This window comes from Mobula hypostoma, chromosome 2, assembly GCF_963921235.1.
Source record: "Mobula hypostoma chromosome 2, sMobHyp1.1, whole genome shotgun sequence".
Taxonomy (NCBI): Eukaryota; Metazoa; Chordata; class Chondrichthyes; order Myliobatiformes; family Myliobatidae; genus Mobula; species Mobula hypostoma.
This window is the reverse complement of record NC_086098.1, coordinates 78,662,825-78,690,680: the sequence shown is the minus strand read 5'-3', so window position 1 is coordinate 78,690,680 and position 27,856 is coordinate 78,662,825. Positions and strand designations below refer to the sequence as shown.

Genomic DNA, 27,856 nt, shown 5'->3' with positions numbered 1-27,856 from the left:
ACAGAGAGCACTCTGACAGGCTGCATCACTGTCTGGTATGGGGGCGGGGTGCTGCTGCACAGGACTGAAAGAAGTTGCAGAGGATTGTAAATTTAGTCGGCTCCACCTTGGGTACTGGCCTACAAAGTGCCCAGGACATCTTTAGGAAGCAGTTTCTCAGAAAGGCAGCGTCCACTATTAAGGACTCCAGCACCCAGGGCATGCCCCTTTCTCACTGTTACCATCAGGTAGGAGGTACAGAAGCCTAAAGGCACACACTCAGCGATTCAGGAACAGCTTCTTCCCCTCTGCCATCCAATTCCTAAATGGACATTGAATCTTTAGATACTACCTCACTTTTTAAAATATATATAGTGTTTCTGTTTTCTGCATGATTTTGAATCTATTCAATATACGTATACTGTATAAAGTATAGTGAATAAGATTTATTTAGTGTTATTTTATTTTTTTCTTCTATATTATGTATTGCATTGAACTGCTGGCACTAAGTTAACAAATTTCACATTCCATGCCAGTGATAATAAATCTGATTCTGATTCATTTTAGGTCATGTATATGCAGAAATAGAGAAAATTCTACAGGATTCACAGACTTTCGAGCACCACTGTATATGCTCCGTCAACACCTTCAGCACAATATCTACATGCCCACCTAAACATTAAAGATTAGCTTGTCACACGTGCATCGAAACATGCAGTGAAATGCGTTATTTGCAGCGTACAGAATGTGTTGACTGCACCTGCTCATTTCTTTTAAACTCTCTTTCACTCTCCACAATCTAATGTCTTCTTGCACTGTATTTGTCATTGATATCAACATCCTCAGACTGTGTTGGTCATTGATACAAATGATGCACTTCACTCTATGTTTTGATGTATGTGCGACAAATAAAGTTAATCTTTAGCTTTCTTGAATCTTTGCCATGGTATTGCAGGGGCTCAATTTCAGCTATGCCATCACAGCTTTCCTCCTGACAATGCCAAGGGGACAGCCTTGAGATTCCCAATCACCATGGACAGAACTGCTGGCACTGGAAACCTCCAAATTGGAACAGAAATGGAGAACAGTAGAGGTGAACTAGGTATGACCCAAGGACTGTAAATGCTGCACTGCGGTACCGGAACCACAGTTGTGAGTGCCTTACCAATGGGTGAAGGAGAAACACAGCCAAATACAACAGAGCTTGACAAAAGTTGGAAAAGGCTCAACCTCACCCATCCTCCTCAGGAATTGTTGGGATGCAGAAAATTGAAAGACATTGAAGGATATCAATTTCAAAGTACATTTCTATTAACTTTTAGCAAGTTCTAAATAAATAGAATGAGCCTTGAATAATCCAAGTATGAGAAGCTAAATATTTGTAAAGAAACTCTTAAATTCTGTACACCTGCGGCCAATGACTACCAAAGTACATCTGTGTTGAAGAGACTTATAATGAAACATTTGTATGTTAGATTGCACTAAGGGAATCGGAAGCACCTATGGAAGATTCAGATTCACATTTGAACAAATCATGAATAAGTCTGAGCGAAGAGCATAGAACAGGCCTTTTTGGCCCTATGACCACCCACCATCCTCAGGAATTGCTGGGACACAGAAAATTGAAAGGCATTGAAGGAAGTAGTCCAGTGGTGTCAAGAAAACAACCTCTCCCTCAATGTTGCATAAACAAAGGAGCTGATTGTGGATTACAGGAGGAATGGAGACGGGCTAACCCCTATTGACATCAATGGATCTGGGGTTGAGAGGGTAAACAGCTTTACATTCCTTGGCATCCACATCATCGAGGAACTTGTGTGGTCTGTACATAACAGCTGTGTGGTGAAAAAGGCACAACAGCACCTCTTTCACCTCAGATGGTTGAGGAAGTTTGGTATGGGCCCCCAAATCCTAAGAACTTTCTGCAGGGCCACAATTGAGAGCATCCTGATTGGCTGCATCACTGCCTGATATGGGAACTGTAACTCCCTTAATCGCAGGATTCTGCAGAGAGTGGTGCGGACAGCCCGGTGCATCGGTAGTTGTGAACTTCCCATGATTCAGGACATTTGCAAGGGCAGGTGTGAAAAAAGAGCCGATTATTGGGAACCTGAGTCACCCCAACCACAATCTACTCCAACTGCTACCATATAGTAAATGGTACCGCAGCATAAAAGCCAGGACCAACAGGCTCCGGGACAGTTTCTTCCACCAGGCCACCAGACTGATTAACTCATGCTGATTTGAGTGTATTTCTATGTTACATTGACTGTTCCATTTATTATAAATTACTATGATCGCACATTGCACATTTAGACAGAAATGTAACACAAAGGTTTCTTACACCACATGTATGTGAGGGATGTAAGAAGTCAATTCAATTCATCCCAACGATTTAATACTGGTCTAACGATATGACGATTTACAATGACCAATAATCCTACCACCCGGTATGTCTTTGCACTGCGGGAGGAAACACACGTGTTCTCGGGGAGGACGTACAAACTCCTTACTCTGCCACCCAAGCTGTAATAGCATCACTCTAACCGCTCTGCTACTGAGGCACCTAATTATCCTCCAAATAAACAGAAATCTCGAGATATACAGCTCAGCTCACAAATCTGCTGAAGTGGTAGCACCTGATTCCTAACTTAAACAACAGCTTCTTTTCCCACTCTTATCAAGTTATTTAATCATCTTAAAAAAATTCCTAATTCTGCCTCGGACTATATTACCCTCAATTATGCTTTTTTATTATGTTGTGTATGCATAACTTATGTTTAAGTTTACATAAATTATGCAATGTTTGCAATGTACTGTGCTAATCTCTGAGAATTGTCACCTTGTCATGCTTTGAGATCCTAAGAGCAATGACATCTGCAGCTTAGCTTCTGGTGTGGTCAACTATGGCAGCAAGGTCTAGGCAGGGGAATGTTCCAGACAAAGAGGGACCCAACTCAGATTTCAATGATGGAGCTGGCGGAAGATGATGACACATCACAACCAGAGGAAGGCTGCAGCAGTGAAGTGTCCCCAGTTGTCTTCCATGCCACTGGAGCCTGATCCCAATCTGTCAAGGACCATGTGGTGCCTGCCCATGCATCAGCCTCCCCATGTTAAACAAAGTGACACATAGGTGTTTTTTATTGAGGGAATAACCCATTAGAAGACCATCATATACTCGACTGATGGCACGACTACCAATTCGGTAATGCTGCAGAAAGTTAACTTTTATGGCATTATTATTCTGGGTGTATATGTCCGTAGCAATTTGTAATTCAAAAGGAAACAGTAGAATTTTTTTTTCCATGGTCAACTTATTGAAGGCAATTTGTTGATATCAGAGGTAGCAATCTAAACTAAAACATATGTTACCAAGAAACATGGCACAGTTGTTATTCAGCAAAAGCATGAACTAACTAGCCAACCAGGTGCCAACTATGCACCCACACAACTAAACATGCAGGATATAGTTGTAAATCAGGAAATGAAAGGAAGGAAAGAACACACAAAACTTCTAATCATTTGGGATTCAGGAGTTATGGAATTATATGAATATAACAGGCATCAATTCAAACAAGAACCAGTCTACAATTCTAGATTCACTTTCAAGGATTCTTTACAACTCATATTCTCAGTACTGTAATTGTAATTGTGTCCAGGGCCCACCGAGATGTTAACACTGAGGAATTTAAAGTTGCTGACCCTCTTCAACGCTGTTTTTCTGATGAGTGACTCATGAACCTCTGGTTTCATCCTCCTGAAGTCAATAATCAGCTCCTTGGTTTTGCTGATATTGAATAAGAGGTTGTTATGGCACCACTTGGCCAGATTTTCAATCATGCTCTTCTACATGTTGATTTGTCACCACCTTTGATTAAGCCTACGACAGTGGTGTCATCAGAAAATTCGACCATGGCATCGGAGTTGTGCGTAACCACAGTCATAACTATTTGTTTACAACAGCACTGTAAGCAAACTGTACTGTCTACAGAGGACAGATTATTCAGAGCTATGGTTAAAGAACAGCTACTTCTGTTCTTGAACCAACCACAAAAATCGAATCACTATAGTTTAGCAATGCTCTGACCACTGATCACTTTGCACTGAAATACTGTGGTTTTGTTATAACTGTCCCTTCTTCCAAAAGTTGTTTGTTTTTCTTGTGAATGCTACTTATCTGATGTTATATGCCTGTGATGTTTCTGCAAGTTTTTCATCGCACCTGTGCATATGATAATAAACTCGACTTTAAACTGACATGATGAAGCATTTGCGATTGTACCACATTAAGACAATAGGGTATGTAAATTAGTCTACATCAAGCCAAGCGTCAGATACCTTTAGCCGAGTTATTTTGCATTATTTTGATATGCATCAAGGTGCTTCACAACCGGCACGACTCAGATTTGTTTTGTCTTTCAGTAATGGGGATACTTGTGCACTCAGCCCTTAAACCACTATTCTTGGGTGTCTGCATTCTGTGCTCAAACATTTTTAGTGAACTACTTTATCCCAAAGGTGATTGAACATTCCTTAGTGTTCAAAAGGTAGGTCAGTGAAACTGTTTTGTCAACTCAAATGCCACTGCATTATACACAAAATGCAGGAGGAACTCAGGCCAGGCAGCATCTATGGAAAAAAAGGGCTGAGACCCTTCAGCAGGACTGGAGAAAAAAGTTGATGAGTAGATTTAAAGGTGGGGGAGGGGAGAGAGAGAAACACAAGGTAATAGGTGAAACCTGGAGGGGGAGGGATGAAGTAAGAATCTGGGAAGTTGATTGGTGAAAGAGATGCAGGGCTGGAGAAGGGTGAGTCTAGTAGTGGGGATAGAAGGCCATGGAAGAAAGAAAAGGGAAAGAAGTACCAGAGGGAGGCAATAGGCAGGTTACGGAGATAAGCTGAGAAAAGGAAAATGTGATGGGGACTGGTCAAGGAGGGGGCGGGAAGTCATTACCAGAATTTCGAGAATTCGATGTTCATTTCATCCGGTTGGAGGCTACCCAGACAGAATACAAGGTTCTGTTTCTCCAACCTGAGCATGGCCTCATTGTGACAGCAGAGGCAAGTGCTCCGGTTTCCTCTCACATTTCAAAGATTTACAGGTTAGAATTAGTAACTGTGAGCATACTATGTGGCACCGGAAACATGGTGACACTTGTGGGCTGCCCTGAGGATATTCTTGGACAGTGTTGTTTATTCATGCAAAGCAATGCACTTCACTTTGATGTATATGTGACAAATAAAGTAAATCTTTAAAAGAAGTGAACTACTACAGAAATAGTTCTAAGTTGTTCCCCAAGATTTTGGGTACATTTGTTTTGCAGTGGATTTAGAGAGATTGGGAGAATGGGCAAAGAAGTGGCACATGGAATATTGTGTAGGGAAGTTTATAGTCTTGCATTTTGAAAGAAGGAATTAAGCCATCGACTATTTTTAAATGGGGAGAAAAAATGAGGTGCAAAAGGACTGGGGAGTCCTTGCGCAGGGTTCCGTAAAGGTTAACTTACAGGTTGAATTGGTGGCGAGGAAGGTAAATGTAATGTTAGCATTCATTTCAAGAGGACTGGGATACAAGAGCAAGGATATAATGCTGAGGCTTTACAAGGCATTGGTCAGACTGCACTTGCCCCTTATCTAAGAAAAGTGCTAGTGTTGGAGAGGAGCCAGAGAACGTTCACAAGAATAATTCTAGGATTAAAAAGGTTAACGAATGAGGAGTATTTGATGGCTCTGGGCTTGTACTCACAGGAATTTAGAAGAATGAGAGAGCAATCTCATTGAAACCTATTGAAGACTGAAAGGCCTAGATGAAGTGGATATGGAGAGGATGTTTCCTGTAGTGGTCCTATTTTAGGACCAGAGAATAAAGTAGATGAGCGTCAATTTAGAACAGAGATGAGGAAGAATCTCCTTAACCAAGGGGTGATGAACACGTGGAAGTTACTGCCACGGGTGGCTGCAGAAACCAAGTCATTGAGTGTATTTAAAATGGCTCTTGATTAATCAGGGTGTCAAAGGTTCTTCGGAGAAGGCAGGAGAATGGTGTTGAGGGGGGATGATAAATCAGCCATGATGAAATGGTGGAGCATGTTGTGGCGTGGATGAAATTACCAGAGAGAGAGTCACTGGCAGATACAAAGCAGCTTCTTTATTCGACACAACAAGGTAAGCAGGCATCTTAACGGATGGAGACGCTTTCCGCAAAAGGTCTGCTAGCTAAATGTGGGCTCGATATTTATATGCTAAACACAAAGGCAATCGCTACTTAAAAAGTTACAGACAATGCTTCCTTCTGAAGTTACATACAAACATCACACTTTCGGATTTCATCCTTTCCTTCTGACGCCAACATGTCTGGATTGGTATCCACAGCCTTTAGTTCAATCCACAATACATTTATTTGGAACAAAGAAATACAATAGAATCAATGAATAGCTACACAAAGTCTGACAAAGAACTGATGTAGAAAAGACAAACTGTGAAAATACAAAAATATAATAAATAAAACTGAGAATAAATTGCAGTTCTTGAAATTGAGTACCAGAGGTTGTGGAAACACTTGAGATTTGACAATTGACTGCAATTACATTTTATTGATGTGCTTGATAATCAACCCAGTAAGATACCTTTCAGATAATATTATTAAAACAGAGTTGGTTTTGCACCTACAGTGAAGTTCCAATTGATTTGATACGACAATTTATCATTTGAAGGAACACATTTGTTTTCTATGTCTATCCTTATTTACAATGGATTTTGTCACTACAATAGAGTTCTCTCCAATCCCAGTGTTCTCTCCATTGACATGGAACTTTACATACTCACAGTCATACTTTATTGATCCCGGAGGAAATTGGTTTTCGTTACAGTTGCACCATAAATAATTAAATAGTAATATGTAGATTATGCCAGGAAATAAGTCCAGGACCAGCCTATTGGCTCAGGGTGTCTGACCCTCCAAGGGAGGAGTTGTAAAGTTTGATGGCCACAGGCAGGAATGACTTCCTATGATGCTCTGTGTTGCATCTCGGTGGAATGAGTCTCTGGCTGAATGTACTCCTGTGCCCAACCAGTCCATTATGTAGTGGATGGGAGACGTTGTCCAAGATGGCATGCAACTTGGACAGCATCCTCTTTTCAGACACCACTGTCAGAGTCCAGTTCCATCCCCACAACATCACTGGCCTTACGAATGAGTTTGTTGATTCTGTTGGTGTCTGCTACCCTCAGCCTGCTGCCCCAGCACACAACAGCAAACATGATCGCACTGGCCACCACAGACTCGTAGAACATCCTCAGCATCATCCGGCAGATGTTAAAGGACCTCAGTCTCCTAAGGAAATAGAGACAGCTCTGACCCTTCTTGAAGACAGCCTCAGTGTTCTTTGACCAGTCCAGTTTATTGTCAATTCGTATCCACAGGTATTTGTAATCCTCCACCATGTCCACACTGACCCCCTAGATGGAAACAGGGGTCACTGGTGCCTTAGCTCTCCTCAGGTCTACCACCAGCTCCTTAGTCTTTTTCACATTAAGCTGCAGATAATTCTGCTCACATCATGTGACAAAGTTTCCTACCATAGCCCTGCACTCAGCCTCATCTCCCCTGCTGATGCATCCAACTATGGCAGAGTCATCAGAAAACTTCTGAAGATGACAAGACTCTGTGCAGTAGTTGAAGTCCGAGGTGTAAATGGTGAAGAGAAAGGGAGACAAGACAGCTCCTGCAGCTCATCATCATCTCCCTAAATTGACAATAGTTTTCAAATTTATATCTCGCTCAGATATTTGAGTTAATTCTTTCTTACTTTTTGAAGTTCAAGACATAAATCACTCAAATTGTGAATTCTATTCTTCCTACAGATCTTAACATATGGAATCAGCAAACACCACAGACCTCTTCCTTTTGAATACAGGCTTATGATTTGCACATGCCCACAGTGCCAATCACATCTGCTGCTTTCTCCAGTTTGCCAAATTAATGACAACATGGACCACACAGGAAGGGGGCGATTCCAACACAAAATGTCAAAACTCAGTTTATAGAACACTACAGCACAGAAATAGGCCCTTTATCCCATCAAGTCCATTACAAAGTATTAACACATTAACTCCCATCAATCTGTACTCAGACCATAACCCTTCATACTCCTCCCATCTATGTACCTATACAAATTTCTCTTAAATGTTGAAATGTAACCCACATCCACCACTGCATTGGTAGCTTTTTCCATGGAGGGCAAGACTGCCGTTTTCCTGCATGCTTTTTCAGTATGTTTGTACCTTGGCAAAATTCTCAAATCCTTTAGTATATAAATACACAAACAAGCAGCACACACATTCCCTGTATGCACACACATAAAAACACACAAACTCACGAAACATCAGCTGAAGTGAACCAGAAAACCTGCTTCTGAGATTCCTATCATTATTGTTGTAATTTGGCATGTACACTGATTCTATAGTTGCATCACAAACGTGAGAAAATCTGCAGATGCTGGAAATCCAAAGTAACACATACAAAATGCTGGAGGAACTCAGCAGGCCAAGCAGCATCAATGGAAAAGAGTAAACAGTCAAAATTTCAGGCCGAGACCCTTCATTAGGACTGGAAAGGAAGGGGAGAAGTCAGAACAAGGTAGAAGGGAGAGGAGGAAGAAGTACAAGACGGCAGGTGATTGGTGAAACTGGGGGAAAGATGAAGTAAACAGCTGGGGAGTTGATTGGTGAAAGAGATAAAGGCTGGATAAGGGGGAGGACCTCCAGAAGGAAGTGATGGGCAGGTAAGGAGATAAAGTGAGAGGGGGAAAGAGGAGTGGGAATGGTGAAGGGAGCAATTACCGAAATTTTGAGAAATTGATGTTCATGCCATCAGAATGGAGGCTACCCAGTTGGAATACAAAGGGTTGCTCCTCCAACCTGAGTGTGGCCTCATTGCAGCAGTAGAGCCCATGGACTGACATGTCAGGATGGAAATTGGAAATGAAATGGGTGGCTACAGGGAGATCCTGCTTTTCCTGGCAGTTGGAGCATAGGTACTCAGTGAAGCGACCTCTTAATCTACCTTGGATCTCACCGATATACTGGAGGCCACACCAGGAGCACCGGATATGGCAGATACCCCCAAAAGATTCGCAGGTGAAGTGTCGCCTCACTTGGAAGGACTGTTTGGGCTCTGAATGGTAGTGAGGGAGGTAGTGTAGGAACAATTCAACCCAACCGTAGACCACCTGAGCTTTCAAATTATTTCCAGCACTCATTATATAAATAAACACACAAATTCCACAAACAACCACTCCCCACACACCCACAAAGTCAAAGTTTGTTAGGTATGCAAATGCAATGAAATGAATAGTGTCCTGATGAAGGGCCTCAGCCCAAAACGTCTGTTGTTTATTCCTTTCCATTATTGCTGCCTGATATGCTGAGTTGCTCTGGATTTTTAGCATCTGCTGAATCTCTTGTACTTGCAATGAGAAAATTACAGCAGTGTCACAGGCAGCAAGCATGAGATACACAGCATTTACAAGAGAAGTAAACATGCAATTTTTGATTTAAAATATTACATAATTAGATAAAAAGTCCATTTTGGTAGCAAGTGCAGACTGCCCCAAACCATCACAAAATTGAATTGGTTACTAAAGCAAACGACCCATTTCACTGTAGGTTATGATATATGCGTGATAATTAAACGTGAATCTGAAGTAATCAGAGTGGTTGGTCATAGCTTGTAGTAGTGACTAGATGGATCAGAAACAATGCTTCTAAAACTCAGGTCATGTCTGCAACTCTCCTGCGTGCTTTTGTGACCTGCCAAAGTGTGGACATAAACACAACCTATTCTGTACACACAGCCACACCCCACACGTCAGCATCAGGTTTAAAATACCACTGGCACATGCCGTGAAATTTGTTGTTTTGCGGCGGCAGTACATTGCAATACATAAAGTTATAAATTACAATGAAATATATCTATATATAAACTAATAGAAAAATTATAAATTGAGGTAGTGTACATAGTTTCATTGTCCATCCTGAAATCTGATGGCGGAGGGGAAGAAGCTGTTCCTGAAACGTTGAGGGCGTTTCTTCAGGCACTCTTCCTTGATGGTAGCAATACGAGGGCATGTCTCGGGTGTTGGCGGTCCTTGATGATGAATGCGGTCTTTTCGAGGCAATGCCTTTGGAAGATGTCCTCGATGGGGGGGTGGGGGGGGGGTGGGGTGGGTGGGGGAGAGACGGCTAGTGCCCATGATAGAGCTGACTGAGTTTTCAAAATTCTTCTGTTTTTCGATCCTGTGCAGCAGCCCCTCGATACCAAACGGGGATGCAACCAGTGAAAATATTCTCTACGGTACATTTGCACGAATTAACGAAGCGCATACACATATATAGAGACAGGCACGCCTACCCGCACACAAACAACCTCATACACATCAACTGAAGTGATCCCAACCCCGCCCCCTCAAATGCTGCACGTTAAGCGTTTGATGGCAGAATGCAACCAACAAGTTCTTCAAATAAAAACGGAAACATTACATCGCCGACTGCTACTGTTGCCACCCCGGGCCCTCTCCCCCCCCCCCATACACTTACCATGCCGACTTGAGACGCAGGGCCGAACAGGGTGCACGGACGCGGTTCCAGATTATTGCAGTTCTCGGTCGGAGAAGCGAACGACGCAGTCCAGAACATTGCGGGCTCTCCAAACGGCCGCCATTTCGGGTGGGGAACAGAGGACGGGAGCGGACACAGGCCAGGCCACTGACTCGCCGAACGACGCTTCGAGACCCGCTGCTGACAACACACTCTCGGCAGAGGGATGGCCGCACACTGCGCGTGCGCGTACACATCTCGCCGCCGACACACCACACACGGACGCGCCCCCCAACTACTCAGACACATGCGCAGTATGAACAACTCCAATCTGGCCCCTGACCGTTGCTGCATCAATGAGAGGGAGGAGCTGCGGATCTCCGACCGAGCAATGGGGCGGATTGAGGACAGGATCCTGATGGACGGGTGGCATAACCAATAGATGTTAAAGGACGAGGGGATAAATTTTATCTTTAATATAAGAGATTCTGTGGACGCTGGAAATCTTGAGCAACACGCACAAAATGCTGGAGGAATTCAGCATGTCAGACAACATCTATGGCGAGGAATAAACAGTTGACATTTTCGGCCGTGAGTCCTAATTAAGAGTTTTGGTTCGAAACGTTGTCTATTTATTCCTCTTCACAGAGCTCCTCCAGTATTTTATGTGATGCATTGTTAATTTACCGGTGGGCGGTGTTCTAAATACTTATTGATCGGGATGCTGTGCGTTGTTGCTCGTGGGGTGTGTTGATGACTGCGAATTAATATAGAGGGCGGGACTGTTGGGTGTAAATCAGTTTATAGGCCACGCTGCCGACCCTTAAACGGACGGGCAAGGTTGCTGTATGCTAATTAGAAGGGTGAGCTGTTATAAATCGTATATATTTGTATGGTGAACTAATCGACCAGATGTGTGTCGTACTTGATGGGTTGAGGCGGGAGAGAACGGGGGGGGCGTAGCTGGTTGATGAATGACAGGTAGCGGGACGCTTGAGATTTAGCATGTGAGGCGGTACCAATGCACCTTGATGGGCGAGGGTGGAGCTGCTATGCTTGATGGATGGGGAAGTGGCTGGTGCCATTGGAATGATGCAGCGTGTAGTGCACCTTGCTGGACGGGGGCGTTGCTACTGTGTTTAATAGATTGGCTGGGGCGGAGCCTCGGGGTGACGATCAGCATGTGGGGCGTGGCTACTACGCCTTGATGGACAGGATGGTGGAAGTCTCTGAGGTTTCCGCCCCCTTGAGGAGACCATAGCGGCGCTACTCAGTGCTGCCGCCATGTTGGGTCGGAGTGAGGTGAAGGAAGTTGGCGTCGGGTGGTGATTTCTTTGCACCTTCACTCCTTAAAGGATTTGTTTTTCTTCTCCTCATACTCTACAAGCTGTTTCGGCGACGAAACGGCATCCAAACGGCGGTAAGGCCGGGGAGATGGGGTGGTTGGGCCTGAGGGGCTATAGAGTACTGTGGGTTGCCCTGCGAGGGAATCGGGAGTCCTGGGAATCGGTTGGTTTGTGTGTGGTGGCTGTCTTTTTCTGGCCACTTCATCACCGCCATCCTACCTGCTGCCACTTAAGCACTCTGATCTGCTATTGAGTTTTGTACAATTTTGTGCTTTTCCTATGACTGTGAGTAATACAATGAAGTAAATAACTTTTCATTTTACGTGTGTGTATCTGTATATGCACACACTCACTCGAGCATTCCACAATAAACTCAGCTTTGACTTGAGTAGGTAGGGAGGGATTCGTCTTCTTCCTGTCTATCGGGTATAAGCACTTCTGGACCTAATCTCGTCAAGTTGGAGAGACGGCAGCAACAACTTGTGTTAAATCACTACAAATTAATATGGGGTAGGGGAAGCGAAGGACGCAATGGACCGGTTAACTCCAAATCGCATTACTGACATGGGCGTCCCAAAGTGAAGGTTGGTAAAGTCTTGTGATGTGTTCATGTGTAGGTGGGAAAGCAAACTGGTTCCGAGGACAAAGTCAGACAAATTACCACTGTTTGAAGATGAAGTAGTTTCTGAATTGGCTAACGGTTCACAAGTAGCCCCCTTTCCCATCCCTGAGAAGACATCAGGTATCTCAATTTTATTCGGAGTAAAATAGTCTGTATGTTTATTGTTTCTCTGCACAATCCTGCGTTTTTGGCAGTAACTCAGCAGGTTAGGCAGCATCTGTGGATGCTTCTTGTTGAGACCCATCATTTGACTATAAATGATGTAAGGGACAAAAAGGCTTCACTCCCAGATAAGCTCAATGCCTTTTTCTTGCTTTGACTATCAAAACACAGAGGAACCTTCACAAACTCCCACAGCCCTTGAATGACCTTGTGATTTCATTCTCTGAGGTCGGTGGTGAAAGCATTCTTCAGGCAGGTGAACTAGTGAAGAGCATCCAGTCCAAACAGGATACTTGGCTAAGTACTAAAGACCTGTGTTGATCAACTGGCTGAAATACTAGCTGGTATCTTTGTCCTCTTGCTTAGGCAGTCTGTGGTACCTACCTGCTTCAAGTAGGCTTGAATAGGGCATTCTTGCCCAAGAAGAACGTGGTAAACTGTCTCAATGACTATCATCTGGTAGCACTTACATCCAGTGATGAAGTGCTTTGAGAGGTTATTGATGAAACATTTCAACTCCTGCCAGAGAAGTGATCTGGATTTTCTCCAATTTGCCTTTCATCTCAACAGGTCAACAGCAGTTGCCACTTATCTGGCCATTCACTCAACACTGCAATATCTGAAAAGTGAAGATGCATACATCCGGATGCTCTTCATTGACACCAGCTTGGCAGTCAATAGTGTCATCCCCTCAAAACCTCATTATCTCCTTGTGCAACTGGATCCTCCATTTCCTCACTTGCAGACCCCATCAGTTCAGATTGGCAACAACAACTCCTCCACAATCACCATCAGCACAGGTGAACCACAAGGCTATGTGCTGTTCTATTCACTTTATACTTATGAATGTGAGGCTAAGGACCACTCCATTGCCATATTTAAATTTGTTGAGATCACCACAGTTATTGGTGGAATCGAAGGGGGTAATGAATCACCATATAGAAGGGAGATTGAAAAGTATATACTGTACATGTTCCATAGTCTTTCAATTTGCTCTTTTAATTCAGCACACTTCTGGTGTTTTTTTTCACTTGTAGGCTTCTGTATATTATGTGTGTTTGGAATGGCCAAATATATTACTATATTGAGTAAGCTGTTTGTACTTGTTTATCTTGTATTATAATCTCTGAATATTTATGATGGATTGTCCGGTTGGTCGTAATATAATTTGTGGGATTCTGACTCTTAAAACTGGATCAGGCTTGTATAGTAAGGTATGGTGTTTTTTTTTATTAGTTTGTATTTCAAAGCAAGATTTTGGTGAATGATGTTTGCCACTTGATTGCACCTGTGCAAGTAATCAGACTGAGTTAAACTGCTGCAGGTTTCTGTAACATGTTGGATTGTTTCTGGTTACCCTTGGTATTTTCTGCATTTATCTTGTTGAATTTGTTGGTCTTGTGTATTTTTGCTAATTTTTTAACCACCTGGTCCTGTATTGCCACAAGGAACCCCTCTGTATCTGGGACGAGATCTCCAACTCTGAGCCAGGAGTTTAATGCTTCCTTTGTTATTATTTTTAGTATCTTGTATTTGTCTTTTGCACCTTGGTTGTTGGTGAGAATGTCTGTAAGAAAATGAATCATAGGGTTGTATACGTGCTTTGATAATAAATTTACCTTGAACTTTGTCCATTGCCCTCAACAGATGCGATTCTTCCAGTAGTTTGCTTGTTGCTTCAAATCCCAGCATTGCAATTGCCTGTCTTCTGTTGCATGAAAGTGCAGTTAAGGTTTAAAGCACTTGCTTTGTGTTATCATCCTGCTAAGATTCTTTTGGGTATACCTCTGGACAACTTTAACATCTCCGGTATTTTGTTTCTTCTGTCTTTTATTTTAATCACCAAACATCTTCCTACTTTTCAAAATTTTGTTCAAACCCACCTCATTTAGAATACTTAAATCCTCTACTGACATGTTAATCAAACTTTTAAAGATCTGTACCTTATTATAATATAGTTTTGAATAGTTAGTTTTGTCTTTGGTTTAAGTTAATTTGTCTTTGGGTATATTTGAAGAAAAAATAAATTATTCTTACACATTTACATGTACTTCATAGCTTAATGTTATAGCATTCTATGATATTTTAGTTATTATCTCAGTGTTTGTGCAAGCCATTTAAGCCATTGATAATGAATGAAATCTAAGCTAAGTTCTTGACAAACTTGGAAAAGTAACTACATTGAATAAGATGTACACTTGTCAAAACTATGGTTTGTATTTGATGGGAAAGTATGACTATTTATTTTGCTTGTAATTTGTCAAGCTTTGGTCTATTTGTTACCCATAAGCTGCTTATAGCAGTTTTATGTGAAAGTTAACAATGATATTTCATACCAAGTGAAGGTTACCTGCCAGCCAGTTATTTGACTGTTCTTTCACATTAGTGCCATTTCTCCATTACTAAATCAGTAAAACATGTTAACTTGAAATCTATCACCTAATGTGTTCAAATAGGCTAGTTGTATAATTAAAAAAAAACTGATGTCTGCACTAAAATCTGAAATGCATGTCAGTTATGGAAATTTAATATTTGGTAATTATACTGTTTTCCCAAAACACCATTTTAAGTTTTGTTCGTGTTCTATTTTTAAAAAAAATCTCAAGTAGATATTTTTAGGTGCTTGTACATATGTAAGCCAATGTACTTCATTATTGCATCATATCCTCCTGTGATGCTGTGACCCACAGCAATGACTGCTGTGCACTAGAATTAAATAGCTCAATGATCTTCAATTCTTTTAAGCTTGGAAGAGGATGTATTTCTGCCTACAATAATGTATTATTGGCTTACCTGCTTTAGTGCTGTTTAATTACACTCTTGCACTTAAATCACATTCAATACCATTTTGTTTTCATCAACTATTTTAATGTACAGCTCCAAATACTCTTAGCATCAAGAATCATTACATTGCCAACATCAGAGCAATAGTGGGTGGTGACTTGCCGGGGGTGGGGGGCAGGGGGTTACTTTAACTACCAAGAATTTTATAAGGTATTTTGAGGGCATGTTATAGAAACATTTTAATATACCATGGACTCCAGATCATTTGGACCTGTGTATTTTGGCCCAATTAGTGGCTGCCCCAATTAGCAGAAGTTTCATGGAAATAGTTAAAAGGTATTATAAAGACAAACTACTATTGAACTGAATATCAGATTATGCATTTAAGTGAAATGCATAACTTGGAATACTTCCACTACTACTGCAGTACTATAAAACTGTATTAGTTCCTAATAGTGCATCCAATGTATTCTGCCATGTTCTTTTGATTAACAGACTCAGCATAGACACCTAGGGCAGATAATGGACTGCCTTCCTGCATCAAATCAAATTGGAAAAGCAAAACTATCAAAAATCTCTGCATTTTGAATCCGTGTCTATTGGCCCAAATGGATAAACACAAGCACACGCAACTGATGGTGTTTCAAAAACTTTGCTTCTTAGTGTCTAAGGGCCACACAAGTGAATGCTTCAGACGCTAGATAGTAATTGTTCGGCAACAGTCTCATGTCCCAATGAAGTGGTATAGTGTACCAAATAAATGAAGGGAATCCCAGCTATTTTCCTGATTAGTTTTTGTTCCTTAGAGATTGTCCCAAATAAGCAGCTTCCCTGATTAACTAATGGCCCAATTAACCAGAATCCACTGTATTTAGAAGTATAGGTTCAAAATACATCATGTAATTGTTCCAGTATTTTTATCATAAAATATAGAATTGGCAACAGTGATAAAATATTGCCTAAACATGATAGTTAATTTACTCTATTTTTTCCAAGTGTCCAATAAGACAAATGCTAATGACGTCCAATACCCGGAGTGATTATCTGAATGGAATTAATGACTGTGACTTCATTGAGATGAAGATCATAAACAGGCTTAAAGGCTTCAAGTCTCAGGTACACAGCTTAGTGAACAAAGCGCATTTGCATTGCTTTGTAGACATCTTTTCTCCCCCACTATGTAGAGTTAAGCTGTAGTACAAGGAATTGGAGGAATCCAAGGCTATGTCCACACTAGACCGGATAAATCCATAACCAAAGCTTTTTCTTTTCGTTTTGACCCTCCGTCCACACTGAAACGGTGTTTTTCTCCCTCAAAAACAGAGCTTTTCAAAAACACTCTCCAGAGTGAATAAATCTGAAAACGCCTAATGGCCGGTGTAGTGTGTACGGGGTAACCGACTCTTTTTAAAAATGCTGTCATGATGTGCCGGAACAGATAGTAGTGGCAGCTCATTGTTTTCTTGAACGCAACTTCCAACACCACAACAACAACGGCGGATGGCTTCTTGTGTGTGTTGTTTACTTTATTGTCTATGTTAATTTCAACCCCCCACACAACCTAACAATTTCAGAACAGACGGCAACGAGACTGAAGCCAGAAGAGTTAGAAATGTACTCACCAAATACTTTGACCCATAACTTACTGAATACTGAATGAATAAGTATACTCACTTTGCCCGTTTTCTGGCCTTGCTTGTCCTTACCTATTTATGCAAGTACTTTTCTGACAATAGATGTGTAACAGCATAATGTAACATTGTATGGAAATACAAGATAACACTGATGCAGACATGTTTTATACATTTAACAGGGTGCTTTATTAATGTATCACTTGTGCAAACATTCAATAGATGCAATTGTCACTACTTCTAAAATGTCACTTTTAAGTAGTCGCTTATGTTTGGCATAGACATGAAAATGTTAAGGCCAAAAAAGGAAAATTGTAACTTTCACTTTCACTCAGGTAAAAATAAAATCACTTTTGTCCAGTAACTTGTTTTATTGCCATTGTTAAATACAGCAAAATAATACAGAAAGACAGGGCAAAAGTAAAGGCAAACAAATGAGGTAACAGCAAATTTCACTTTTGCCCAGTAACAAGCCTTATTGCATTTAGTTGTAGCTGTCGTCCCTTTCATGAGTGGAGAAACTATGGCTGTAGGAAATGTTTCCGGGGTGACCCCTCTGTGGGAGTGGGGAGGATGGTGGGGTCACCCGGGGGTCTGTGTGTCCATATGTGTAGCTATTGTAATGGCTGTGAGGCTGGTATTGTGGCGGTGAAAAGTACTGGCGGGGGAGCCATCATATTCCTCATCATTGTAAATCTCCCTGCAACAGAGTTAGTCAGTTTTTCAATGTTCATCGTCAGCCGGGTCATACTGTCTGTGAACTCCCTGTCAGTTGCCTCCATACGCTCCAGTATTTGTTTTTTTAGTTTTAAGTCCTCCTGCGCAAGCTATCTGTCGTTTGGCAATTTCCTTTTAAGTTTTTCTAGTCTGCGTTAGGGTTACTTGGTCTAAACTGTGAGGTCGGACGTGCTCGTTGAAGCTGTTGAATTCTGTAGCTGTGTCCTGCACATGCCCAGTAGGAGGAGATTTGCCCAAATACCCGTTTTAATGTGGATGGAGGTATTTTCAAAAATGCCTGGTGTGGACGCCTATTGTTTTTACGCGAAACTGGCGTTTTCAAAATTAACTGGTCTAGTATGGACATAGCCTAAGACTCGGGTATGCAAATATTTTGACAGTATACACAAACATTGCAGGAAGAACTCAGCAGGTCAGGCAGCATCTTTGGAGAGGAATAAACAGTTGATGTTTCGGGTTGAGACCTACCAACTTGCACTCTTTCCCCCTCCTCCCACCTTCTTATTATGGCTTCTTCCCCCTTCCCTTCAAGTCCTGGGCAAAGGGTCTCTGCTTGAATATCAACTGTTTGTTCACCTCCACGGATGCTGTCTGACCTGCTGAGTTCTGCTGGCATCTTGTGTGTTGCTCCAGATTTCCAACATCTGCAGAAGCCCTGGTGTTAATTATCGAAGGATAGCCTAATTGATCCAGTTAATGAGTTTTGACTGATCACTGAAGAAAATGTGATGTTTTGTTTCATTCTCCTAGATGTAGCAACAGACTATTCCATCTAACTTATTTTTAGTTGAGGCTGTTTTGATGTAATCAAGGAAAAATCTAGGTTCTAGCAGTTGGAGTGTTGATTGTGGGTTTAGGAAATGACAACACTTCCAAAGAATTTGGAAGGGTTTGTTGTACGTTAGACAGTAGTCTTTTAGACCAGGAAGAATAAAATTGATTTTTTGAGGACAGAGCTTCACTTTTTTTTTACATCTTTAAGCCAGATTTTTAAATCCTTTTAAGGATTTAATGTGAAACACAAACTATTTCTTGTTTGGAATCTAGAATATAATGTAGGAGGAGTTATGTGGTATAATTTAGAGTTGCTGTAGGTCTTAGGAATTTAATTGGTAAGTATTTTCCATGAAGAGTCTTGGGGAAGGTATGAGACCACTGATGTGAGAACCTAGAACAACATGCAGTCTGCAAAAGGAACTCAGCAGATTGAGCTGTATCTGTTGAGAGAAAGAAGTGCAGAAGAAAGGAGTTTGACATTTCAGGTTGAAACCATGCAGCAGGACTGGGTGGAGAGGGAAGTTCATCACTATAAGGAGGCAAGGGGAGTGGTGAGATGGGCCAGTCGATGATAGGTGGTCTGAGGAGGTGTGGAGTATGCCAGGAAGATGAAGGTATTGGGAATCATTAAGGGAGAAGTGAAGGGCAGCTGGAGTGGAATTGGGGATGGAGATCTGGTAGGTGAAATGTGTGTGTAGCGGCCAATGGATCTGGGAGGGGGATGAAAACAAGTAATAGGGGCTTAACTGAATGGGAAAAGGGCCAAAAATGGGAGGTGGGTAGGAAGGAAAAGTGTGGGAACATGCAGGCAGTAAGGGTTACCTGAAATAGGAAAATTAATTTGGGTTGTCAAACAAACAAGTGGACTATGAGATGTTGCTCCTCTAGTTAGCATTGGGTTTCACCCTAGGAGTAAAGATGGGTCGGTATAGGAATGTGGAGTTGAAACGGAATGCTCAGATTTCAAAGTAAGTTATTATAAAGTACATGTATGTCACCATGTACAACCCCGAGGTTCGTTTTCTTGGGGGCATACAAAGAAATGCAAGAGAATCAGTGAAAGACTGCCACCAACAGGGTGGACAAATACCAATGTGCAGAAGACAACAAAAATGATAATAAATAAATAAATAAGCAATAAATGTTAAGAATGTCAAGTGAGTCCTTGAAAGTGAGTTTAGTGATGGGGTGAATGAACTTAACCTCTCTGGTTCAAGAGCCTGGTGCTGGAGGAGTAATAAATGTTCCTGAACTTGCTTTTGGCAGTATGTAAACTGCAGTCAGGATTACGGAAGAGGACTGCCTTGGTAATTAGAATGATTGGTATTTAGTCACATGTTCCATGTTGGGAGAACCAGTGTGTGACAAAACTGCAATGTCCGAACACCACAAAGAGTTTATCCTGAAACACAGACCCCCACCTTTTGCCTTCTCTGAACCAGCTGATTGGTTGATTCAGTGTCTTGAGAAGCCCTTGGCTTCTTGCCCATGTATCCAGCATGTCTGAGATGAGCCATGTCTCTGTGAAACATAGGATGCAGCAATTCCTCATTTCCTTCCAATACAGCAATCTTGCTCTTTAATCCTCAATCTTGTTCTCCAGTAACTGCACATTTGCTAACAAGATATTGAGCAAAGGAAGTTTCATACCCTGGAATTTTAGTCTGGCTAAGGGACCTCCCCTCCACCCTCTCTTCCAGCTATTGTGCTGTCCCTTCATCTGCTTAAAGGTGCCATACCTGTATTGAGAGATCTACTGAATCCTTCAGAAGCTCAAGAAATCATTAGTTCATTATGACCATAACACCATTAGATATAGGAGCAGAATTCAGCCATTTGGCCCATCGGGTCTGCTTCACCATCACATCATGGCTGTTCCAATTTTCCTCTCAGCCCCAATCCCCTTTCTTCTCCCCGTATCCTTTCATCCCTTAAGTTGGTTAAAAATTGTGCAACTTAAAAGGGAAGTTGCAGGCTGCAGAATGCCATGAGTGTAGTTCAAAAGAATGTTATTTGCAACTATTGTAAGCTTCTCAGTGTTGCTATGTTTCACCAGTGCCATCTTGCAAAACTGGGAACTAAAGATGGCCATGCTGCACAAAGCACAGGTGCTCTGTAAATGAGTCACTTGGCCTCTGATGCAGAGACAGCCAGATCGCGATCACCAAATGTGGGAGATGAAATTGGTAGAGGTGTTTGTGAATTGGGGGCATTGAACTGTGTTTTCATCATTACTTAATCATGGAACAATATTTTGGTTGTGTGCATCTTGTACTGTTTATTGTGCCATGATTCTTGTCACAAATTTGTTTTGGCCTGAAACGTCAACAGTCCTGCCGAAGGTTTTGGCCCAAAACATCAACTGTACTTTTTTCCATAGATACTGCCCGGCCTGCTGAGTTCCTCCAGCATATTGTGTGTGTTGCTTTGCTTAATACTTTTTTCCTTTTACAATTTTTTTTCCATGGCACAGTTGTAGATAAAACTTGTGTATATAATCACTTCATCTGAATCTGAAGTATTTCAGCATCTGCCTATGACAATATTAATATAGATATCCCAATTGTGTATGGAGTTAATGATACTTCAAGGGGGCTGCTGTGAGGTGGATTATAACTGATTAGATTTTTCTAAGAATAAAACAGAATTGCAACAATCTTAGACAAATGGATGAATTTTTTTTGGGAAGTAGTTAATGATCATACTGCAAGTCAGTTCAATAACTGGATTTAGTGATAGAGACTTTTTCTCAGGGTTGAAATGGCAAATATGAGAGGACATAATTTTAAAGTGATTGGAGATGTGGATAGATCTGAATATCAGAAGTAATGTTTTTTTCACAGAATGGTGAGCATGTGGAATGCAGGCACGAGGATGAGAGAAAAATGGAGGGAAGGGTTAGTCTGAGCATTAAAAGATCGACATAACATCATGGGCTAATGGGAAGTACTGTGCTCTGATGTTCTACATTCTACCTAGCATCACTGAACTGTGACATGCAGTGTTTGCATTCATATTTTGATAGTTAAGTTTCCTGGAAGTAGTTTGGTACATTTTGATATTGGTTTGTATAGTATTTCTCTCTGCTCTGATCACCATACTCGAGTAAGGATGTGATGGTACTGATGAGGCCTCAGAGGAGATTCACTAGGGTGTTGTCTGAGGTGGAGTATTTTGGTTACCTGGAGGGACAGTGAAAAACAGGTTTAATAGAGGACATAATTGAAATCTATAAAAAATTATAGATATACTGGACAGTGGGATTCCTTTTCTGATTGAAAATCGATGAAATTAGAGCAGGGGACCCCAACCTTTTTTGCATTGCGGACCGGTTTCATATGGACAATATTCTTGCGGACTGGACGACTCGCGGGGGGGGGGCGCGTGGGGGGTGGGGTAGGGTTGCCAACGGACAAGAGTAGCAGTCAAATACGTTGTGTTTACCCTGAGAAAGACTACAATGACCATGAAGCCTTGCACGGGCACCAGTGCGCATGCGTGACCTGCAAATGCGTGTATGTGCCGATTTTTTTTCCCTACACATCACTTATGGCGATTCTGTTCGGCGGGGGGGGGTGTTAATCACGACTGGAATATAGGTGATAAGTGGCTAACACACTCAACTTCGTTTCTAGAAGGGTTTATCTGACGAATTTAATATTAAACACACACCACATATTTTCCTCGCATGAATATAGCAATAAGTCAATTATCAAGGGAGCTTGAAGTAAGTGTTGAACGAACTTCCAGTAGAAGTGGTAGAGGCAGGTTTGATATTATCATTTAAAGAAAAATCGTACAGGTATATGGACAGGAAAGGAATGGAGGGTCATGGGCTGAGTGCAGGCCGGTGGGACTAGGTGAGAGTAGCGTTTGGCATGGGCTAGAAGGGCAGAGATGGCCTGTTTCCGTGCTGTAATTGTTATATGGCTATATTGTTATATAAGTCAATAGCATCATAACATTTTAAGTAATGTTTGGATACTAAACACACAGCACATATTTTCCCTGTATGAACATATAAAATCATTGCAACACACCAATATCGCTGAATCAGTGGAAGCCCTGGGCTTGTTTCCCTGCAACGAGACCGTCCCATCGAAGGGTGATGGGAGACAGCGATATTCCAAGGGGGTTCCTTATATCCAGTCTATTCTGCAATTTAGTTTTTGTTGCATTCATTGCAGAGATATGTTGGAAATGGAAGCAACGTTTTCAGTGCATTCGTGGCTATCTTAGGATATTTGACCTTGACTTTGATCCAGAATGCCGGCAGAGATGTTATGTCAAACATACTTTTCAGCCTGCCGTCATTTGCAAGCTCGAGGAATTGATCTCCTTCCCGCGCTGACATGAATGACGCGTGTGTAATTACCTTGCATGCGTTCAAGTTCAACAGTGGCCGTGACAGGGAATGAGGAAAGGTGCAGCTAACTCATATCGCCAAATCATATCGGATCCTCGCGGCCTGGTAGCACATACTTCGCGGCCCGGTGGTTGGGGACCGCTGAGTTAGAGAACATAGATCTATGCTAAGGGGTAAGATTTGGATGGAGTCTGAAGAGGATGTTTTTTACCTGAGAGTGGCTAAATGCATTGCCATGAAGAGTGATGGAAACAGTTGCTGACAACACTTGTGTCTAGCCAAGCACATGAATCACTTAGCCTTCTATGTCAGCAGGCCAAGTACTAGAAGATGGGATTAATAATAATGGGTGCCAGTTGGTTGATGTAGCCTGGAATGCTGAATGGCCTTTTTCCAAGCTTAGTGACTGACCTACAGTGTACATAATATGTGGAATTTTGTCTTGTATCTAAAAGTTTCATATGCAGTCACTCTAACAGTATTTACTATGTAATGGATTCAACGAAATTGAAGCTCGAAGGTTCATTTATTACAAAAAAATATACAACTCTAAAATTTTTTAATTCTCTGGCTAGCCATCAAGCCAAGAAAGAGAAGAAAGGCCGCATGATCGTCAACTCCCAAAAACCCATCTCCCCACAAATAGAAATGAACAAAAGCGAAACAGGCACATCATCTCCCAAATCTCTCCTCCCACACAAAAGCTGAGCAAAACGGAGCGATCCTAAATCCCTCCTCCTGCAAAAAAAAACAAAGTGGATCAGGCATATCAACCCCCAAATCCCTCTCCCTGCACAAAAAAAAACAAGAAAATTGGGCGGAAAAAAATACAGAATATAAAAACTATAAGACAAATACAGTCTATAGTCAAACTCCACGTCCAAAACTCAGGAGAACCTGGGCAACACTCTCATGGCGCAGTGGCAGGATCTCCCTTCTCTGGTACAGAGCAACTGATCAAAAGGCAAGCAGCCGACGCTCACTTGCTTTGATGCTTTAATCAGCGAAATGGCGTCAAACATCGACTCGCGCGCCTTTTTGCCACGAGGTTACTCATGCTGCCTCTGCCTCCTTCAATCCTCTTAGAGACTGCAGAGTGCTGAAGCACCCAAACGATTTCCAAACCGCAAAACACACACTCCAACAGTTCAAAAATCACACTCAAGACAAGAAACAAATGTAAATGACGTAAAAGAAGTGGGAAAAAGATGGTTTCATGATCTATCTAGAAGATAACGACCAAAGGAGCATTGTACATAGGTGCCATCTTGACCAGAAAAAAAAGATCATCTTTATAGCTACTATAAGATGCCAGTTCAATACAAAACAAGTTTTTCACTGTACCTCAGTACATGACGATCAGAATTAGGTTTAACTAGACAACCGGGTGACCTGTTGGGGCACCCTTTGAGAGAAAGGTAGTGCAGTCTGAAGTGACCAGAATGAACGTTAAATTTCCCTGAATGCTATTGCTATCACTTTGCTTTGGAAATTAAAGAAGAAAAACTCAGTTTATTACAGAAGAAAGATGCGTAGCAAGACAAATATTGCTCCTCCTCGTTTAACGAAGGACACTTCTGATGATAACATTTCTGGTTGATCTGCCACCCTTCAAGAATACTCAAACGTCTTCATTTCTTTTTCCCTGGCTTAAAGCCACATACAGCTGACCATGCTGGAATACTGGTTTCAGCAGAAAAATCAGCACATTCTCCATGGTTTGGCCTTGCGCCTTATGTATAGTCATAGCAAAGCATGACTGTATCGGGAACTGGCTCCGCTGAAGAGGGATATCTTCCCCTTCTGATAGACTGAGAGTAATTCTTGGGATCATGACAAGGTCATTTTTGAACGCACCAATGTTTACCTTTGCTACGATGAGATTGTTGTGCATTTCTTCCACCATCATTGGCGTTCCATTACAAAGCCTTGGTGGATCCAAGTTCCTCATTGAAATGATGGGAGATCCCCTCTTCAATTCCAGTTTATGTGGTGGCAATCCAGAGAGTTCGACCAAATCATGGAATTCTGTTGGAAAATGAGTGGCGTTAGCTCCTTCACTTACGGCATTGAAGGAACAGTATTCTTTCATGATTCCAGGGAAGCATCTAATGCACATGAAGTTTATTTTTTGCATCATTTCATTGAGAGGAACCAAGAAAGAATTCCTCGAACAGTTCTGTGGGATTGTCGAATGTTGAGTAGATGAAATCAATACATTCTTCCATAGTTTTTGCTGGCAGAATCATATCTTCAGGTAATTCGATTTCATCGTTTTCATTTTTCTCAATCTTATCTTCTCCAACTTCCAATAAGAACTCAGAATATCTTCCTTCTCCCTCACTCAATGGCATGTTTCTCTTCAATTGAAACTTGATGAAGTTTCTCCATAAGTAGGATTTTTTTATGCGTGAGTTCTCCACATCAGCATTATTTCCTCGTTTCACAACTGCTAGAAGCTGATGGAAATCGCCACAGCAGATGGTTAAAGTACCCCCGAAGGCCTCATTCCTGCCCCATACATCACAAAGAGTCCAGTCCATGGCTTCAAAGCTCTTCCTCCTAATCATGGGGCACTCATCCCAGACAATAAGCCTCACATTTCAGAGTAAATTTGCAGTATTGGCGTTTTTAATCAATGTTACCAAGGGCATCTTCATTGACTTTGAAGGGTATCTTGAACCTTGAATGCGCTGTCCTACCACCAGGCATCAATGTTGCTGCAATACCAGATGATGCTACAGCAATAGCAACACCTCCATCTCCCCTAACTTTAGTGAGGATCAAGTTGATGATAAACGTATTGCCTGTTCCTCCTGGTGCATCAATGAAAGTCATTGAAGAGAGATTCCTTTCCAAGCAGTTGCACACGTATTCATATACTTCTCTTTACTCATTATTCAATAGGGGTTCCTTCTGTGAAACAAACTCCTGCTGTTCGTCTGTGTTGTATTGCAGTTCACGCAATAATTCCAGATTGCCAGCACTTTGAGGAATTGTAGAGTGTTTTGGTGTTAGCAAGGTATATTCTTCAAATGTTTTGCCCAAGTTCTCAAGTTTCTCTTGGAAATACAGAAGAGCTTGTCCATGATGCCTCTCATCGATCATGATATCAGGATCATTGATAGTTCTCCTGTCCATTTGTAGGAAATCTTTAGACATTGCATTCTTGAACCGGTTCCATAATTGCTGTGGATTGTTGATTTCAGTGTTTGTTAGCGAGACGACAAACAAATCTCTCATTGCTCTGGGCATTCTTGTTCTCTCTGCCTCTTCCATAATTTGCTGCCAATGATAGTCAGCTTGCTCTCTCTCTGCAGACGTCTTTAAATGATGGAAGGATATCTCCATCATGTGTTTTCAATGATTTGAAAGACACTGGCCCCCTTATGTGATGAAGAAGTCTCAAATAGTAGAGGTCACCACTTCGTGGAAAAACGGTATACACTCGACCCAGAACCTTTGCTTCAGAAATCCCGGAGTAGTCCTCCACTCTTTTTCCCCATTCTCCTTCTTTCCCATCTCTTATTAGTTCAAGTGTAGAATTTGGGAGTAGGGTGTTTTGAAGTACTTCATTACAATAAGATTTAAATATCTCTTATCGATGGGTGGCAGTTTGATCTGTCCCAATCCTGCACATGCTGATGGTGATTAGCAGAATGTGACGGCTCAGAGCTGCTCTGCCCTTTTGCTGCAGTTGGTGTCGCTGCTGTGAGCATCATGAGGCGCTGCTGAGGCTGGCCGTGTGCATGCGTTGTGGTGGTGTGTCGCGGTTTCCATGAAAGCTAGAATCGGGTGTGGAAAGCGGGGCCTGTTGACAAGTAAGCAATTTTAAACGAATATGAGCAATTTTAAACAAATATAACCCTGACCTTTGCATGCATTCTGAGTTAGCACATTTTAAGTCCATTTAGTCAAAAAAAAAGTGCAGCTGTGATGCACCGTTTGGGCTAATTGGAGGTCAGAAACAGACAAACAGAGGATGAGAATTTTAGTATACTATATAGATATCACAGGCATATGTCATGAAATTTGTCATCTTCGCGGCAGCAGTACACTACTAAATGATATAGAAAAAAAACTGAATTGTGTGTATGGGTGTGGACATCCTGCAAAGATCACACCAAGCCCACAATGTGCAGTGCTGAAGGAGGAGAGAAAAAAAACCCAAGGGTAACAGCAAAAAACCTGCAGAAATCTCTAGAACTTGCCAAAGTCTTTGTTCACATGTCCACGATAAGAAAAACACTGAACAAGAATGGTGTTCATGGAAGGATACCATGGAGGAAACCACTGCTCTTCAAAAAAAAAACCACCAAGATAATTGTGTTGTTGGATAATGCAACGGGGCAATGATTAGAAAGAAGAGTAAATGGATTCAAAGGAAGAAAAATTGCATTTTGGAATGGCCAAGTCAAAGTTCTGACCTTAATCCTATGGAATAATTGTGGAATGACCTAACGAAAGCAGTTCATGCAAGGAAGCCCACCAGCATCCCAGGGTTGAAGCAGTTTTGTAAGGAGGAATGGCCTCAAATTCCTTCAAGTCGATGTACGGGACTGATCAACAGTTACCAGAAACGTTTGGTTTAAGTTATTGCTGTACAAGGGGGTCTCACCAGATAGTGAAAGCAAATGTTCACATACTTTTTCCAGCAAATATGTGTAATATTAGATCATTTTTTCTCAATAAATAAGTGAACAAGTATGTTTCTGTGTTATTTAATTTGGTTTTCTTTAGATAGTTTTAGGATGTATGTGCAGATCTGATCACATTTTTGGTCATATGCAGAAATAAAATTCTACAGAGTTCACAAGCTTTCTACCACTACTGTATTTCTGATGAATGTTGA

At 41.7% G+C, this 27,856-nt stretch overlaps 2 protein-coding genes across 8 annotated transcripts in view; one reads left to right on the top strand and one right to left on the bottom strand.

The window, feature by feature from the left end:
• Positions 1-10,902, bottom strand: part of fbxo9 (F-box protein 9) — a 132,803-nt gene extending 121,901 nt beyond the window's left edge. For all 4 annotated transcript variants that reach the window (XM_063039044.1, XM_063039041.1, XM_063039053.1 and 1 more), the window contains exon 1: positions 10,579-10,902. In XM_063039044.1, coding sequence (XP_062895114.1) covers positions 10,579-10,887 — 309 coding nt within the window. In that variant the 5' untranslated portion in view covers positions 10,888-10,902. The remainder of the gene's footprint in view (positions 1-10,578) is intronic.
• Positions 10,903-11,146: 244 nt separating this feature from the next.
• Positions 11,147-27,856, top strand: part of LOC134341181 (serine/threonine-protein kinase ICK-like) — a 93,182-nt gene continuing 76,472 nt past the window's right edge. For 2 of the 4 annotated variants that reach the window (XM_063039015.1, XM_063038994.1), the window contains exon 1: positions 11,819-11,998. The gene's annotated coding sequence lies outside the window, so the exon portion shown is untranslated. Of the gene's footprint in view, positions 11,170-11,818; positions 11,999-16,588; positions 16,609-27,856 lie in introns of those variants that run through there. The other 2 variants (XM_063039006.1, XM_063038998.1) reach the window with 2 other exon arrangements.